General features: G+C 44.4%; 1 protein-coding gene across 5 annotated transcripts in view; it reads right to left on the bottom strand.

Moving 5' to 3' along the window:
* inpp5a (inositol polyphosphate-5-phosphatase A) overlaps window positions 1–19,463 on the bottom strand; it is a 113,845-nt gene that overhangs the window by 8,200 nt on the left and 86,182 nt on the right. For all 5 annotated transcript variants that reach the window (XR_001965434.2, XM_018738081.2, XM_018738083.2 and 2 more), the window contains exons 11-13: window positions 13,702–13,797; window positions 13,223–13,297; window positions 8,254–8,327 (exon numbers count right to left, since the gene is read on the bottom strand). Coding sequence is in view for 4 of the 5 variants with exons in the window: in XM_018738081.2 (XP_018593597.1) it covers window positions 8,254–8,327; window positions 13,223–13,297; window positions 13,702–13,797 (245 nt within the window). In the remaining variant the exon portion in view is untranslated. The remainder of the gene's footprint in view (window positions 1–8,253; window positions 8,328–13,222; window positions 13,298–13,701; window positions 13,798–19,463) is intronic.

The raw sequence follows: 19,463 nt of genomic DNA, 5'->3' as shown, positions 1-19,463 counted from the left end.
GCAACATATCTGAACAATGACGATCCAATTAACCATTGCAGTTCCTCGCTGCTTGTGCAGACTAGGGCATGTGCCAGAGTCTCAATCAATACCGTTTTGTCAAACACATCCATGAGGAAATACACACAAGATGTAAAAAGGACACGAGCGCACTCATCAGTAAATCTTTTTCACACTTCAGCCTGAAATAGCAGGTAGAAACGAATACATCCTCCAGATATGTTCGCAGTCAGTTATGAGTTAGTGTAATTCGAGCGGCTTAAATGGCTTTCATACATGATGAAAACTTTCTGCTTTCCTACAAACATACAGCCAAGACAGCAGAAGCAAACACCATGTTCACCACGTTCATTGGGCAAGCAGTAGAGCTTCCAGACGGAGTCTGAAACAGCTGCTCCTTTTCTTTTTGGCTGTTACAGTAGTGCCATGGCAACTGTGACCACAGTGGGGTCAAGGGTCTCAGCATGGAGAGGTGAAAAGGAAGGAGGTGTCGGTCGGTCCTCGGGAGGGTCAGCAAACAAGAACTGGGTTTGCAGACTTACGAAGTGAGCATTCCAAGGTGGCTTTAATGGCTCTTCAACATGGGGTTGGGCTGCCTGTTTTAATATGTTAAAGAGGAACTGAAGTGATGCTTGGGATGAAAGCAAAGGATAAGAACGGAAGAACTACAACAGAGGGATCCAAACATGGGGGGGAGGAGTGATTTTGAACGAGAAGGGGTGGAGACTAAAGTTATCGACGTGTCGACTAAATTGGTCGAGTCCACTTCCATCCCCCAGTATATTTCAAACAAGTTCTCTCTTGGTAATTTGTACGTTTGATTTCCGAGTGCTGCGGGTTATGCTCAAGCTGCTCAAGTGCACGGAACTCATCCTTCTTGCCGCTGTAACAAGTGAACGCCTGCGCACCACTAGCGGCAGCCCCCTTAGCTGAAAAGCGACAAACTGCGAATACGTGGAAGCTCGTTGTTAATCGACCTAATGAACAGCGCACGAAAGTCTGAATTCCTGTTCTCAAATACTCTTGGAATTTGACCTTTCAGCTTGGGACACTTTACAAGCACACCATGACCATCTCTCTATCTATCTATCCATCTATCGATTTTTATTTAGTAGGGTGCCATTAAAAATGAAATGACTGCAAAGAACTTGGTAGACCTCAAAACACAAAAGGTGATTGTGAAATAATATTCTGCAAAAACACAAGATGCTGCAGCAGTTACGTATGCGAAAGACAGACACACACAGATATACATGGATTAATACTGAGAAAACGTGAGTGAGATTTTGTAGCACAGGACTCAAATATTCCAACGAGGTGAAAGTAATAAGATCCAGTTTTTGACTGTGCGCACAGTCACTTTTGACCAGCTTTACAAAGAGCCCCAATTGCAAGTGCTGCGGCGTGAAGACAAGAAACATTCAGCGACCGAGGCGGTCCCGCCAATCGAAGAAGTGCCGGGGGAGACCCGGCCACGTCCGTTTCGGGCGCATTCCCGACACGAGCGGTGCAGGAGCGCTGCTGGTCATTCCTACAGATTTCCTAGAAACACTTCTGACCTCTAACGGGACGCAATAGGGCAACTCCCAGGGGACAGCCGTGCCCTGGTCACCCTGCCGGTGACCACAAGGATGAAGCGCAGCGCAGCGCAGATGTACAGGCAGCCCGACTTCCCCTGGCGACATCACGCTAGATTACATGACAGCCTTAATGCAACGACAAACAACGGAGTGGTGCTTTCAGCAGCATGATTAATGCGTCCGATTAGTGCGCTTACAAACTTATCTGAGAGCAAACTCAGCAGGTGGGTGTGAAGTCTGAAAGCCGTCAGCTGCTATCGGGCCTGTATTACCTGCAGCAAGAGTAATTACACTAATTAATGGGCAGAGCTGATAAACATAACAATTGCCCACCTGTGCATCAGAGCTGCGCGTTTGTGAAAACGCTCCATTTCACCACTGATCCCTGTCACCAGGGCAGCGCCGAGCGCGACGTCCCCGGCGGGGCCCGACTCGACGCGTCGACGGAGCGGCTACGCCGTCGCGAGGCTCGCATTTCAATCGACTCTCTTTAAAGAAAGTATTCCGAAGGGCTATCGAAACAGATCGGCCTCGCATGTAACGCGACCGCATATTAAAATTAATTAAATGCTTTCTGATGGTTTATTTGGACGTTAAAAATAATCGCGGCCCGAGATCACCGCATGGCTTTGATGAAAACAATAAATAAATGCGTAGCTTGACAATTTGAGGTGTCTGCCGAGCAACTAAATAACAATGTAATGACCTTTAGCAATAAAAGGAGCAATAGATGTGCTTGTTTAAATAGCTGGGTGGGGACAGAAAAGCTCCAGATACCTGTGTGTGATTGTTTCCCCTGGCAGCACAGGAAGTAAAGCCGGCTTGGCGCTTTGTCTCCCGCTAGCTCAACAAGCCTGCGGAAAATGACTCAGGCCAAGTCCCTGGTCAACACGCATTATCTAACCGCTAAGCGCTGTTATCTTGTTCTGTATAATGACAAATAAGTGACAAGTCAAACAGTGTTCCATTGAGAAATCGACTATTTAATGAGAGCAATATAAACTTGTGAATACAAGGGGAAGGAGCAAAGATAAGAGATAACGTGTGAATGTGCCGAGGTTACGGAGGCGGGGCATCACGGGATGAGGTCACATGACACCCCCCCCCCCCCCCGGGGACAAGAGGATGAACGGGCGCAGAGTGGGGAAAAACCCCCTTCAAAGTTCTTGTGCATTCGCCTCTTAGAAATTAAAGTCAAATTAACGTAAAGAGCAACTGTGCAAAATTATTCTCTGTCACATTTGATTATGTTGCCACAGCCACTGTCGTACCTTCCACTGCTGCATCCATTTCCCTGTGCCTATTATAAAAGGCAATATGCAAATAGTTACACCGCTACTACTTTACAGACGTGCCGAACTGGTACTGTATCACACAACTCCTAGCATCACACACTACGCTACGCATGTGCTATGCGGACCGCCAAAGTATACCATGAGATAGATCCTCGATGTACAAAAAAAGAAAAAGCTATTTCACAATTAATTAGGATGAGGAATTGTGCACACATTTAAACGTTCCCTCTGATATGTTTAAACAAAGGTTCCCTTTCAGTAGTAAGCAGGAGAAAGCGATGAGACGCAGATGTTCGGTAATTTGTCAGTCCATCCTTCTGTCTGCCTGCAGTAGTTATTCCTCAAAATTTCTGATTTATACCAGTAAGTGTCCATATTGACTGATGCTCTCACACTTCAGAACAATGATGCTCATGAGCTGATAACAGCTGAACTATTCCACACTCAAATGAACAATAAGGCATGTTTTACCCTTGCCATAGAAAAGTAATTAAAATACATCTGGGGTACTCAGTCATGTGCTTCTGCCCAGCTGAACAGAACATCCCACAGTCACATTGCTGCGAATAAAAACATCCTTTTACTTCTTGCACAAGAACCAGCTGCACCTCCTCTTTGACGGCACTGCCAATCCCATTGAGGACACAGTCAGAGGAGGTGACATCACCCCCAGCGCTGCCGGGGAGGGACTTGCGCTCCTTCGGGTCCACGGGGAGACGCAAGCGACACGATCCCACGATGCTTCGCATTCATCATTTTAATAACATTGTCCCGTGGTCAAATGGAAAATAAAACTAAAAGCCTCCCCCTTTCATTCATATGGACAGGGTAAGGACCTTTGATGCTACTTGGAGGCTTCTTTTTTTTTAAAAAAAAAATAAATAAATAAATAAAAATAAAAAAAAATACACAACAGCAACATCAACAGCACACTAGTAGCAGAGGGAGCCGGATAAAAATCATGAAAAGACCACAACCGTAGGCTCTATTCACATGATTTACAGCTAAAAAGTCAACAAGAGGACTAAAGCATTCAAGTGCTGACCCACTAAAGGATATAGTCTTTGTACTAAGTTTCTTTTTTTGTTTGGCGGGGGGTGTCCAAAACTGTTATCGCCACAGATAGCTGTACGTTTTCAAAAACATTCAGTCCATCTTAGATGTATGTTGGTATTTATAATTTCTGTATTTTTTCTGCATGGATAACATGAATTGCTCCTTGCACACACACTACCAGAGTTCACAAAACGTATGTTAACGTGCTAAAGTTGTTCTTTGACTGTTTCCACCTTCTTGTTAAACAGCAATCGGTGACCCCCCCCCCCGCTCAGTCTTCATGGTCTGTCTAGACTTGGCAAACAGAGAAACATGGGAATGGAGCCACTCATTCGTACGTAGTCTTCTCCCACTCGATCTGCCCAAAGAGCAACGCACACGTGTCCCACTTTTCCTTGGGAAACCGTGATATCGAGTGTATAAATATAGAGTATCTACAGGGTGTCTGGTACCTTGTTCAGTTCGAGATCCTTTAGTTCGACGAAGACGAGAACGACTTCGGTAAGCGTTGCCACAACAGCTCTTCGCTGAGAGCTGCACACCCATGAATACCTACGTTACGCTTCCCTGTGTTTTCCACGAAGGGTCTATGTATTTGTACGCCGGTGTGTCTGAGCATGTGTGTGTTTGCGTACGCACGTGTGTGTGACGGAGGCCTGCCTTGCCTCTATGGCGCACTGCTGGCTCCAAGGACAAGACTCGCAAGGGAAAGCAAAATTCCACACGCTGGAGAGGGGGCGCTAGGACGTGTCACGGCTCAAAGTGATGGACGAGCTCTTTGGCAAGGAATATGGATTTACAGCTTGTACCAGAGTCTTCAAAAGCAAACAACACATGGGAATGTAGCAAGACACTGCCTGCTCCACCTACATAACTAATGCTAAAATAATGCTTATGTCATGAGTGACGGTATACAATCAAAAACAATAAAAATAAAAAACCAAACTTGTAAGCAGTTCTGCGGTTCTGTGCGAGGTGTGTAACTCACAGCTTTCGTCAAGTGTTACACAGGGTGCTAAACTGTGACGACTTGGCTCAAATTTGCAGCCGGAACGGTTGGCTTTGAATCTGTCGAACGGAAGCCGAGCGCACGCGGGGCTCTGAAAGTGCCGAGCAGTATAGCCAGGCACCCACGAGAGATCTAAAAAGGTCACTTGAAGATTTTTTCAAGAATATTCAGCTGATGAATATGTTTAAAAAAAGCAATGCGAATACTGTAAGGGCTTGTCCGAGTGCGTGCGCTCCACAGATGGGAACGTACACTGCACTGCAGATGGTGTGGTGTACAAGTGGCGGACAAAACACTGTTTACTTCATAGTCACTTGGAAAGGATCGGTGATCCAAGTGGCCTGCTGCATACACCAGTTAACGATCTAAGTGAACTTGTAATCGATTAGCCTCGATAAAGCTGTCCTTTCCATACACCACCACAACTCTACCATATTAAATACACGATGACTGTTTGCATAATCGTGTTAAATGGTTTCACAAAGCCACGTTTCCCTTTTCATTTATATTTAAGCAGCTGAGACACCGAAGTGGGGGGAGGGGACCAAAGTAGTATATTTAACCACAGAAATATCACATTTAAGAGCAAAGTACGTATTCTCAGCAATCATAAATGAACTGAAAGTATTTGTGTTTTTAAAGTCAAAAAAGAAACAGTGGATGACAATTACAGCCAGTGTCCAACTCAAGCACCAGGTTTCATATGCAGTTCATTCACTAAACAACCAGTTCAAGGCTAATTAATTACAAATTCAGTGCGAACAGAAGTCAGTGTACACAGAGGATCATGATGTGGACCAGGGCTAATGAACTTACAATAAAACATGCAGAGTCATAAAATGCACCTCATTTACTTCTGGTGCTCCTGACCTTTTTGAAGGCGGCACCAAGAGTACTGTCAAGTGAGAGGAGGGGGGGGATTCTGTGAAGACCTCAGTCAAGCACATTTAAAATCGAAGGTACATGACTTGAGAACTGTGAGCGAGAGCTCTAAATGGGCAGAACATAAGAGCGGTGAGAAGGAGGTGTCACGTGGGGCACTGGAGTCTGCTGTTAAGTATGCTCGGAGGGTGCCGGGTTCAAGCCACAGGAGACGCGCTTGTTATTTCGGCTTTCCGACACAGTGCCGTGAAAGTACATGGACCGGCTGCGCATGCCTATACAGATTAGGACACAACAATAGAGAGAAATGCAATGAAGTCGCTACGAAGTAATGTGCAGGTCTTTGAAATATGTTTTATCTAAATTCACGTTTTTACATTGTAATATAAACACCGTCATCTGCACTAAAAAAAAATACATTAAAACTGAAACTACAGTTATTCAGAGGTACTGCTGCAAATTCACACAGCGAAGGATGACTGTGGCAGAAGGCAAATAAGTTTATCCTTTTCTAATTAAAAAAATTATTATTGTCGAGCAAGAGATAGATAGAATTTGGAAGTAAAAAGCAGATGTTAGTCACTGAGTTGCAGGCAGCGGTCAGTACAGGTGGTGCACTGTACAACATGAAGGAAAGAATTCTGCGACGGAGAAAAGGACTTAAGATAAAGTGTACATTTCACTTACTATGACTTGCATCAGCTGCGATACATGACAGCCAAATACCGCGCTCTTATTTCAGCAAACAAATACGACTTATAAAGGAAAATGGTCTTTATCTTCCTTGAGAAAACAAGCAAAGGACTAAAAAGGAGATTTCAGGCCTGTCGTAAACCGTGGGTGTGTAGCAGCGTGAATGGATTGGGAGGGGCAATGATTACTGGCAACCTATGTCATAAAGAGCACTACACAAAACATGCCATTTGATTTCCATATATACACAGCATAACAGCCATCCGCTAATTCATATCCTGAGACACACTCAGTTCAGCTATGACTTTTCTCAAAATAATTATTCCACACTTTAATAGACCTGTGCAGTGTCGCTCGAGGATTAAATGTGAAATGATGATAAATCCAGCTGTCTTTTATGCAAAGCCATGTAAATCAGCATGGTGATTAAGACAAGGAGCTATTTAAAAACACTGCACAGCTGCCAGAACCTTGACCCCTCCACCCCCCACCCCCTCACACACACACACACACACACACACACACACACACACACACACACACACACACACACACACGGCGACACGACTGCAGTTTATCAAGTGATTATTGTTTGATTACAGCTTTTCATTATCTGCACTGATTGAGTCACTACTGGCGCCAAAGGTCAACTGCCATTATCGTACCAGCTCCAAAACATATTCCACGTAGCTAATCATTTGTTTGCACTCGATTTTTGAAAGGGCTAATTGCAAATTCATTTGTTTGAGGAGCAGGGGAAAGCCGAATACCCTCCTCTACTGGCACTGCTGTATTTTTCCACCACATCTCAATGTTATGTTCAAGCGGCGCCTATACCGCGGTACACTGAATTGCGCACTTCCTTCCTCGTTAATGAATTTGGTTCAATTTTCGGGAAAGTTTTGCATTCATTGTCCATCGGAACGAGTGGTGCATCACCTACAGAATATCTGGAAAACTCCACAGAGGTCATGAAAAGGCTGCTGCCTCTTCATCAGGGATTTGTATTTGGGACAAAGAATCTTTTAGTTTGAAGAAAACCCATGAATACAGAGGTAATGATTTTATGATAACATAATTAAAAAAAAAAAAAAAAAAGAAAAGGATAATGTATCAAAAACATCTCAACTAGGGGAGAGGAAAAATTAGTCATCAGACAATCATATAGACAATGGCAATGTGCATCGTGCTCCGACAATGAAATGGGCGATGTCAGCCTGCATTCTGCTTCAGTGCATTTACAAAACCAAAACAAGTGACTGAAAGTTTTACGGTGTGATGAAAGAAATTGGAAGGGGGTGCGGTGGTGCAGTGGGTTGGACCGCAGTCCTGCTCTCCCGTGGGTCTGGGGTTCGAATCCCGCTTGGGGTGCCTTGCGGCGGACTGGCGTCCCGTCCTGGGTGTGTCCCCTCCCCCTCCGGCCTTACGCCCTGTGTTGCCGGGTAGGCTCCGGTTCCCCGTGACCCCGTATGGGACAAGCGGTTCTGAAAATGTGTGTGTGTGTGTGTGAAAGAAATTGAGCTATTTGCATATTGTAGTTCAAAACTATTGGTAGTAAATGATGCTCAAAATGACCCTTAGTTTGTGGGCTTCTGAGTGCTGCTACAATTGTACTGGAAAAAAGAAACAAAAAAAACATTTTATATATATATATATATATTTTTTTTTTTTACTTCATTAACTGTTTATATACACATTTGTGATTAATGATGTATAAATGCTTGACAAGATACCTTACCTGGGAGGAAAAGAGATATCGAGTTCATGCAGCCGATCCTTAAACACAGACAGCTCTTTGTCAAACTCTAAAAGCTGCAGGGGGGGGGGAAAAAAACCAAAGTCAAATTATGAGAGAGTAAAGTAAGCTGTTTGCTACAGACTGTACGGGTCAAGTATTCCTGCTACAGAGTTTTATTCTTGAGTGTTTAATGGCTGAGTAAAGGTTAAAGATTTATGCACAGATTTACAATTTATGTTACAACTGTAAAAAGGGTTAAATAAATGAATTTACATTTATACATTTAGCTGATGCTTTTCTCCAAAGCAACTTTAAAGTGTTAAACTACTTACAATAATGTACCCATTTACACAGCTGGATATTTTTTTTTACTGGCGCAAACCAGGAAGGGCACCCTGCTGAAGGGTACTACAGCAAGAGGCGGTATTTGAACCTGGATCCTTCAGGTGTAAATCGACAGCTCTGCCCGCTGTGCTACCTGCTGCCCCTGAATACATGAAAGTGTTTATTTCTTCAATAGTTGCTAAGAATGTCTTGGGGTTGAGAAGCTGCCACACAGTGTAGCACTGGTGGTTACATTCATAGTGTACATGCGTATGCGTGCGTGTGCGCGTGCGTGCGTGTGTGCGCTGTCTGGCCCAGTCCAATTCCAGAGCAGCTCTGCTGAAGTATCACGTCCAGCACAGCGCAGGCCAGCAGGGGCCTTTCCATAACCCTCATCTCTGCGACTGGGCCATGTTTGCCCGCACTCCATCAATCATGTCTCATCTCCCAGCTGCAGAGATTGTGACTGCAGGAGCCACTGGTGCTCACACTGGTATCACATGATGTCTCTCTCTCGTTGCCCCCCCTCCTTCTGAAACCTCATAAATCATTACTGAAAAGTGCAATTAGTAGTTACTTGTACACATTAATTATCTGTGAGAATCACAGGTAGCAGAGACACCTGGATCACTGCTTTCCCAAAGGACCAGTAGGCGTCAGGAGACGCTTGAGAAGATTTGCTCTCGACAAATGTCCGCACTGCCAACCAAGCAAGTCATTTAATAAACGAGCAAAAAAAAAGGTGGTGGAAACATCACACTAGAGCAAAGACACGTGATACTGTAGGTATCGCTGTTGTGATGACCTGACATAAAGTACTGTCAACATAGCAGGAGACAATATGGCTCAATTATGGTGTGGCAATGATGCTAAAACAGTAAGAGGGGCAATCATCACGAGTGGATTTTCAAGCTGAATAACGGTGAAGAAGTGACCTCATAATTTAATATAATCTTATGTCTCATGAGTGCATAACACACAATACTTTTGGTAACGCGCTTCATTACCCAGGTACTGTATTACTGTAATGTGACTCAAACCCATCCTTTCACATTTGTGCCAATGATTCTTTCCTGAAGTCCATGAATAGGAACATCATTACCTTATAAGTAACACCACGGTATAAATAATACACCTTCCATTGTCAACAGAAGTGCCTTGACTTGAAGGACTAGAATATGTGCTCTTTCCATACTGTATGTGACACCGTGCATGCCATAAACCAAGCCCAGTGAGCGCCGGCATCAACGCCACCCCAAAGTGAGACCCCAGGAAAGAGAAGCACGTCGGTCCAGCACAGCTGACGGCGGCGGCGGCAACAACAACAACAACCACCATCCATCCATCAAAAATCCACAAACAGCGTGTGTCTGGCCTTCGCCGTATGTAAAGTGTATACGAGAGCATATACCGTATGCGGAAGGCAGTGCATGGGCACGCGTTCTTAATTATGTGTCTCCGTGAAGCGGTTCACGACGCATGTGTGCACGCATGCGTGTGCTTCTGGTGGAGAATGTCATCCGTTGCTCCAGAGGAGCTGCAGTCTGCGGACGGAGGGGGGTTTGAGGTTCAGGGGGGCAGATCTGCAGCATTCATCAAACTGGCGCTGTCGAGGTCACTGGAGACCTCTCGGGCTGTGAATGAGGAATGGGGCACGCTGTGCCGCGCGCCACCCTCCCAATGACACATTGTTTATGAGCACGGACGGAGGCCGCGTGCGTCGCTGTACACGTCTCTCCCAGAGATACTCCACAGCAGAAGAAATAGCAATTTACACGTGCTCATCTAACCCCTGTTGAGAATGATTTACAAAAAAGAAAAAAAAAAAAACAAGTTTTAAAACCATTTGTGTTCCTGCGATGTGTTACAGCCTTAAGTGAACATTGAGTTATTCATTTAGATGAGTGAAAAAGCCAGGGGCTGAAATTTCACACTACATTTCATCTCGGGTCAATTAAGCATAATGATTTGCTGGTCTGATAGGTCAGCAGTAAAATCACTGCTTATATGGGTTCAAGGGCTCATTGCTGTATAAAGCTGCTGTACTTTATCAGCTGGAAATGACCTTGAAGTTCCACACTGCAGTGGTCGAAACTCAGGGCAAAAGTGCGAGCAGAGGTGGGGAAAAGAATTAAAAAGGTCCCTTAAAATGACACGTGGTGAAATTTCTCACTACACTTCAATAAACACAGAGCCCTAAATCAGAGGCGGATGGATTGTGGATAGAGGGAATTTGTTGGAAAAGGTATAAAAAGCTTCATTGCTGACTGTCTCCCTGACCTGACCTGCCAAGCTGTCCAGAGCCATAATTGTGCTTTGATTTATACGTCTGTCAAATATCCTTCTGATGTCTTCTGCTGGCATTAAAAGTCATCAATAAGGACAGAGTTGAAAGGTCATTTAATTTTATTTTTGACTTCATACTTTGCTTTCATTGAAGGGCCATATTTTTCTTTCTTTTATGCCACGCTCATTATTTTGTGTGGAAGCGATATACTGCTGCTTCCATCGGAACGGCTGAAGGATGAGCGATTCCATCAAAACAAACAAACCTGACAAAAGCCCAAAGGACACATTTCCCTCATGCCTGCGTTGTTAATACGGAGAGTTTTAAAAATAATAAAAAAAAAAAAAAAAAAAAAAAACTCTTACTTGCCGTAAGACAAAGCGGAGCTAGTTTAACTTGAGGCTCAGATCCTATAGCTCACATTGCATACGCAGACTTTCATTTAGTCTTTACTGCCTTTGCTACAAATGTGTTCAATAGAAAACCTATGGAAATATAATAATGTATGCGTGTGTGTGTGTGTGTGTGTGTGTGTGTGTGTATATATTATATATTGTATGTAACTGACATATATTTGTGTATGTACACACACAGCAATTTTTCATGGACGCTTCCTTACATACAGTCTAAGAGGGCCCGAAAAGAGAAAAGCAGAACCAGCTGCTGAGCCACTGCATGCAGAAAGAAAGGCACAAAGACCAAGGGAGATCACATGTGTTCAAAGGATGCAGGTAGAGCTTTAGTTTAAGGTGGCAATCAATACCCCCCGACAAGATGCATGAGATAAACGGCACTCGGAGCACTGCAGAAGCACGTGCCACAGCCTGACAGCCTAACACTGACACTTGGGCTATGCGGAAAGCTGCACATTTCCCCCTTAAGGTGCGATTTTATTCCGAATGCGGCTGTATTGCCGCTTTGGCCTCCGACAGAAAAAACATATTAACCAAGTTGAGCGGTTGCTTGCCCTGCTCTGCACCACGGCTGCTTGAGAAGTCTTGGGTGTACGCCGAGAGCGCGCCTAGGAGAGCCATGCGTGACAGGGAGGTTCATCACGGGCGCTGGACACGGAGCGCTTGCACGCATGCAGACACCACACAGATAAAGTTAAAATAAAGAGATACTGAAACAAAATCAATCGCTGCGAGGGAGACAGGTGGGAGGCGAGCCGCTGGGGGTCCCCCCCCGTGCCCGCAGACCCCTGCAGTCCCCAGCGCTCGCTCCTCACCCCTGACTCCACAGCCAGGGAAATTTAATCTTCCCAAATACTCATCAGGGCTCTCTATCCTCCCAGCCTGACAGCACGGCGGATAATTAATTATACAATTTCGATGGGAATATCGACTAAACAAACCTATAAATCATAGGAAAAGTCAATAGGCATGGACACATTCAATCATGTCCCGACCAATGATTACTCCTCTCAAAATACAATAATTATTTTCAAGAGCTGGCTGGAATTAAATTTCTGTCAAGCCGGTACAAGTCTAGTACTTGATGAAGGATGCCACGGATTCATTTTTTTCTTTTTTTTTGAACACGCTGTAGAGGGACATTTATCCTCTTGGAAAGGTAGTTTGTTTTATAAGGATCACAACACTGTGTGTTTAACTAGACCATGACGATTAGATTATCTCTGATGCCTCATTATGCCATCTATCTTGCTGTGCGCAGTCCATCTGGAAGAGCACCTTCTGCTCCAGGCTGCCAGAGGAATAAAAACACGGAGGTCTTCCCTCCTGCAGGCACACAGAGAGGAGAGGCCAGGGAATCACAGGCACTTAGCCACGTTCACTTTGTGTGCACAGTTAATGTGCGCGCAACCGCAGGCCGGTCCACGTATGATGTGTGGCGTGCTGTGGCTTAATGACGACGGAAACGGAGCCCGGGCCTCCCGCTCGAGGCTATACAGACAGGATCCGTTTCGCGGCGGACGGCGCGGATAACGTGACGCGAGATCCTGCCATCGAGCAGCGTTTGCAGCCTTGTGTTACAGAGATGTGTGAGCCCTTTAAGGGTCGTCGCAGGCCTGGGAGTGGAGACACTTGTGCGCTGACGACCACATCTGTGTTCCTCTGTTCCCCTTACAATGACAGTCTGTGTGATTGAAACCGTTTTCTGTTTGCCTAAAAGAAAGAAAGAAAAAAAAGAAAAAAAAAAAAAAAGGGCACAAAAAAAAAAAATCTCCAGGCACACTTCAGCTGTGTTTCTCTCTCCTACATTCTTGCACTCTTCCGAAGAAACACTTTACAAATTCCAAACTGGCTTTACGTTTTGCACCTCAAACACACAACATTCAAAATACAGCGTAGGCAGGTAAATGAAGCGGTCTGTTTTGAAAATCTTTGAACTTCTTACCCGTGTCCCATTGTTTTCCCGGAAAACATCTTGATTAATATAATTAAAAAGCTTCTTTTCAAGTTGAAGTACAACCTGAGGAGGAATGAGATTCAATCACACTGAGGGTATTAACTGCAACATTTGGCGGCGGAGCACGCAGTTCCTAAGAAACCCATGTGCACCGAGATGTTCAGAAGCTTTGATCTGGGAAAAATTATTGAAACTGTAGCCTTTTTTAGACTGAAAAACAATTCTTTACTATAGTTTTGGTTCAAAATGAGACCTTTTGTGTACTGTGGGTGTCCATCTGTACATAGACATAAAAATGCACATGTGGTCCAGTTAGAGGCTATATACAGGATATACAAAGCTATACACAGCGTTATTTACATTTCAACAGGATTCAAGTATTTTCAATCCCTTAGTGTTTTTGTGCCTCAGAAACAATGTTGACTACATATACCGGTGGTGTGTGTATAATAAAGCGTAAGGTTTACCTTTCGATCATTGTCCACCTCTCGGAATATTAACTTATCGACTTCGTTGGTGTCGGCTGCCCTGATGGTCTGCATAGTGGCAGAGGAGCACAAACTCTGGAGAACGGAAACAAGTACAACTGCATAAGTGTGACTGAAGAACATCCTCATGTTCTCATATTTCACATTTACTGTAACAGTGAAATATATTGTCTCCGTACGCAGTGTCTTCGTTTTGATACCTATGCAAAAAAAAAAAAAAGTAAAGATAATCTCCTAAATAAACAGATACATTGCACACATGCTCATAAAGGATGAGTGCGTGGAGGCTGAGTATATGGAGCACAATGGCGTGCCTCTCTTCCCGATGGCTTGATCTTCTGGAGGCCAGTCGAGCGCCTTCGCACACAGCGGGCGGCACGCAACCTCTGGGCAACCATCACTCCCAACAAACATCTAAACATATTAGTGCCCAAAATGATGCCTGCACATTGAAATGAAGCCCCCAAAAACATCCCTCTCCCTTCTCCTCCTCTATTTCGCAATACATCTTGACCTTAAGAACCATGTGTACGGTTAAATTCCCTTTTGTAGACTCTTTTAACAATTAGTTAAACATTCGACCATCTGTGTTTGAAGACAGTTGAATGAGATAATCTGCAGGCCAGCGGTTCCCATACCATGCTGCGAGTACACAGGCTCATTTAAATTCAAAGCACAGATTAGTTAATCAGGTCAAGCCAATATAACAGGAAAAAGGTCTTTAGACTGAAATGTCACAAACCAGGGCCGCTTTCCCGAAACGGCACACCAGATTAGAACAAACACCCAGAGAAACTTAAAGTAGAACAAGCCTCCCAGTCTCTTGAGCTGGTTTCTAAAGACCTAACAAATCGCTCAATCTTTCACTCGTTTAGACCCTCCAAATGCAGGGTCAATATGGTTCCCTGGCATCCAAATGCTAATGCGCTTAAGTGCGCTTAAGCAGCTTTCTGCAATGAATAGGCCAAAGAAGGGGCTAGAAAAAGGGCAAGGCAGAGTTACATTTCCTGTCAAAATGTCATTGTTGCCACCCCAGTAGACAGCAATTGAAGAAATTCATTTTTTTTTTTATTGTTATGTATGTATATCTATATATCTAAACAGATATACATAAGAGTAAGGAGGCAGCCAAGAGCAGTGAGTTCTTTACACGGAGGACAAACAGGTCGCAAGCCCACGAAGGACACCTTCAGCTGCATCTCAAAGGCTGGTGGAAAAAAAAGGGGGGGAAAAAAAAAGGTATCTTATTCAAATCAGTCTTTCAAGATACTGACTTTTACACAAGCTTTTCTCTCCCCTTTCCAGAATCCCTCCTGTCAGCATCACAAATCCAAAAATCAGCCAACCAGAAATCTCTTGCTAATTCAAACCTGGTCTGAGAGCCAAACACACAGCTTATTTAAATGAAATACCATAGTTTTAGGATACAGAAATAGTTCTTCTATTCATGTTAAAATTTTTCTTATAATCCAGAGACGAACGCCCCTGCCAAATGTGGTTTGGATATTGGATAGTGGGGTCACACTTACTTGTCAGCGTTGATGGACACCCCTCTTCCAAGCTCTTCCAAGGCCTTTTAACACTTTTAATACTTTAGAAATCTCAGGACCATGAGCTCATACTTCAGTTTTACAATGTCACAGCTCATCTGCATTTTGGTTTCTCCCCATTAAACCCATTGTTATTGGTGTTCAGCCCTATTTTTTTTTTTTTGCTTCCATACAAGGATTATTAAATATGATCAAGTCAATAATCATTACCAAAACATGAGATCAAGTAAGTCTGCAAGGAAATTTTGGCAAGTTTCAAAGCTACCTGAAATGTCCAAAGAAGCAACAAACCACCAGCGCCACCAGTCGCATTTGCAATGTACGAAGTGAGAAAGCTTTCACGTGCACAATCTCCTAGAACTGCGTACAGCGCGCGGATTATAGCTCTGCACTTAAAAGTCCACGACTCTCACGTTTCCTGATCTAGCATAGAAACCAGGTAAGCGTCACCATCAATCGCAGCCAGTAGTACCATGGACAACCCTGGGTTACGCTACGGTTCTCCTCCAGTCAGGAGAGCAAAACAAGGCGTTCTCATGAGAAATCTTCTCGCAGCTCTAATTCCAGTAAAGGTCAGTGGATGGGATCTCGGTGCCAGTGGTCACAAATGTGAGCAGCTCTGGTGCTCTGCGTTAAGGAAAGAAAACAGAATGCAAGGAAGGAAAGAGAGATTCCGACTGTAGGTTAACTAAGCCGCCTTTAGCAAGGGTCGTGTGGCAGGCCCATCGGAGCATCAAACCACGTTACTTGTGTCCATGCTCTCATTGCCAACAAAAGTTACCAATATAACTCATTTGAATGTAATTAGCTTCTCATTTGAAACAGATTTTCAAGGATGAAAAACAAAAAAGGAAAGAGCGGTTAGGGAAGAAAAGCTTTAAAAAAAAAAAAAAAAAAAAAAAAGTTACACCTAACCTGCATCTGGGATGTAAAGTTCATGCGTCAAAAGAGGAAGTCAAAGTTTGAACATTCATAGATCGATTGTGGGGGAATTATGACGGGTCAAGGGAGAGCTGACTTAGGAATGGCCAAAGGGACAAAGTCTTTCTTTTTTTTCCTTCATGTTAAGAAGAAGAAGAAGAAGAATCTCCTCAACAACCAACATGGGCTGAAAGAGCAATGCTGATTTCAATGCTTCAAAGAGCATCTGTGTTTTTAAAAGATGCACATGAAAGCAGGGCTCTCTTCAAACCCCCAACAGTCCAAAGTGTCCCGAGACCTCTTGATCCAGAGCAGCAAACAGATGGGTCACCAGCCTGGTGGGACACAGCAATCGCACACAAAGCACACAACCCTCCTGTAACCTTCGGGGAACCCCACAACAACGGAAATATATTGTAAGAGCCCGGCAGTTATCAACCTTCTGCTCTCACAAAATGGTCTCAAGAGCTAACTGCTGCCCCACTATACTTTTCAGAGACACTAAACTTGAAATAATATTAAAATAGTAAAGCTGAACATTATAGCAGTTCGTTTAGCAATTCAAACAGCTGTGTATTCATTTAGCCAACACTTTTCTTCAAAGCAGCTTATAGTGTTAAGCTACAAAGATTGACCCATTCAAACAGCAGCTGCATTTGTAGTGGAGCAAATCACGGTAAGCACCTTATTCAAGGGTACTCAGGATACAGTATGTCAGGGTAGGTACGTCTGTCATCAAGAAACTCAACATCACGCAACGTGAAAATGATTCAAAGCAGCAGAGTAAATCAACAGAGAGGCTCAAACAGAGGAAATTGTGCGTCTTAGAACGGCCGAGTTTTGACCACAGTCTTGTGAAAATGATCCGAAGCAAAAACATACAGTACATCAACTGAAAGAGTTTCGAAATAGAGGGACGACCTAAAACACCCCCTAGCTTCTGCACAAGCTACGACAAGCAAGCCGATAAAGAAGGTTCCACTAGCTACTAAATATAAGGGTTTGCATACGTTTCATTGTATTTTCTACAAGATGTATGATGCTTTGGAGAAAAGTGCCCGCTAAGTGAATAAATGTAAATGTTTCATTCAATGAGCATGTTTAGATCATTTTTCCAGTTAAACATGTGGCAATGTAAAATGCGTGTCTCTTCAGTAAGACTGTCGTCATTTATTAGCGACTTAGACGAAAATGAAATCACATTTGACATTCCGAAGGCATCTCAAAGTAATTGTATTAAAAAGGTAATGGAATCGCACCATTTACAACTGTTTTTCAGATGACCCTCAATATACATGAAGAGCAAGAGTCTCCTGAACCAAATAACCCGTCACCTGCACACTAACCACGAAACGGCAATGAGTTTATAACACTATTTACACACCCAAATGAAGCCTGTGTGCAGCGCCATGCTTCTTTAGAAAAAGCCCCCCTTTTGGGCTTCTAATTAATCCCATTAAACAAAAGGTACCAATGAAGGGAACAAACGAGGAGTGCGAAGCACCCCTAAGCAGGGGTCACCGCATTTGACAGCTGACATAGCCTGACGAAGGCCGGGATACGTCGTGACGCCAAGGACACGGATGAGGCCGCTTTGGACTGTGCAAGAAGCGCAGCTGCCTCCTATTAGCCTCACCGAGTACCCGGCCGGAGGGTGGGCGATGAAATGGAGCACAGGGCCCGCCGGTGCACACAACGTCCGGGAAAGTTCTCCACAAGAACGGCCCTCTTTCCAATAAGTGCTGTTCTTTGCTCAGTTACTTCCAGGTCCCACGAAACGCATTTGTCCCAGGACAGATAATGGACAAGCCACAAATCATCTCTCGCAACAGAGTTGGGGGTGTCGCTGCAGGAAGGGGAGAGAGAGAGAGAGTGAGTGAGTGAGTGAGTGAGTGAGTGTGTGTGTGTCTGTGCGTGTGTGTCCGTCCCAGCACCACCACCAAAGTTTTTAACTCATCTCCTGGCCCATTCTCTCGGGCCCCACAGGACAAATTGCCCTGCTTGGTTGTCTTTCAGAGGCAGAGCTGCACACAGAGAATGGGACTGCGCTGAAACACAGGCAACAGGCCCATAAAAATTCATCACTTTGACCCTTCTGACCTTGCACTGCTGGGGGTTCCGCACACAAACCCAGAGCTTTTGAGCCCCGTGAAACACACACACGCACGCACGCACACACACGCACACCTCGGTACTTTACTAACACACACACACACACACTCGCACATTTTTGCCAACACAATACAGGAAAAACCCCAACAGGAAAAGGCTGGCAGATGCTTCTTTGTGTCTACACAAGTAAGAGCAGCTTGCTCCGCGCACAACTTGATGCCAAGTAAAGGGGAGCTATTGTTTCAGCGCAAGCTCTCGACACATTACTGCCACCTGTACAAAGAAGGGATAACGAAAGATTTCATCTTAAAATGCAGACCCGCCTCCTCACGGCTGCATTAAGGGAGCAACTGGAAAGCAAGGCTGTTTAAGATGCACAATTCCTCACGCACTCGCAAAGGCAATAAAACGCTTATTGCAAGCCGAACGCCTCCCGATGAACCCGTGTTCAAAGCGCTCCGGTCCTTACGAACGCGTCTCGTTCACAAATGCGCCTCTCGGCTTCTCTGCCGTTCACACGAAAGGTTGTTCGGGTACCGCCCTCTGCAATCACAGCAAAGAAACCTGTGGTGGAAAAACACCGGAAATAAAAACACACCTGTTTACTTGCTTTTATTCCATCGCGCCGAAGTTAGCGCTTGTAACGCAAAAACACGAACGCTCTCATTTTCATCGTAACGCCGTTCTCAGGTACGACGCGTACGATTTTCGAAAAGTTTCGTGAAAGAGCAAGAACAACAAATTGTTACAGCATCCTGCAAGGAAGCGCGGGTCACGCGAGCGGCTCGCCCTAAAGTCGATGAAAGGTAAGGCCGGGGTCACCGGAGAACACTGGAGACCAATCAGCGAGCAGCGATGACTGTTAAACGGCCCTAAGAGCCCTAGTTCATTACCATCGCGATCGATACAGCCGCACCGGGACACATAATGATGCCCTTAATCCAGGCCTTCGCACAAGTGGAAACCAAGTGTTGTTACTTCATATAGGACCCCACATCATCCATTATATTAAGACAACATTTATAAATATATATCATTTTTTCTTTTTTTTTTTTTTTTTTTTTTAAAAAAAAGAGGGAAGGGGGGGGGGAATTAAAATGCTAATTATTGTCTGGGAAGGGGGGGAAAAAAAAAGAAACTTTCATAATAAAGTATAAA

The sequence above is a fragment of the Scleropages formosus genome, chromosome 8 (assembly GCF_900964775.1).
Source record: "Scleropages formosus chromosome 8, fSclFor1.1, whole genome shotgun sequence".
NCBI lineage: Eukaryota > Metazoa > Chordata > Actinopteri > Osteoglossiformes > Osteoglossidae > Scleropages > Scleropages formosus.
This window is presented reverse-complemented; position numbering and strand designations above follow the sequence as displayed.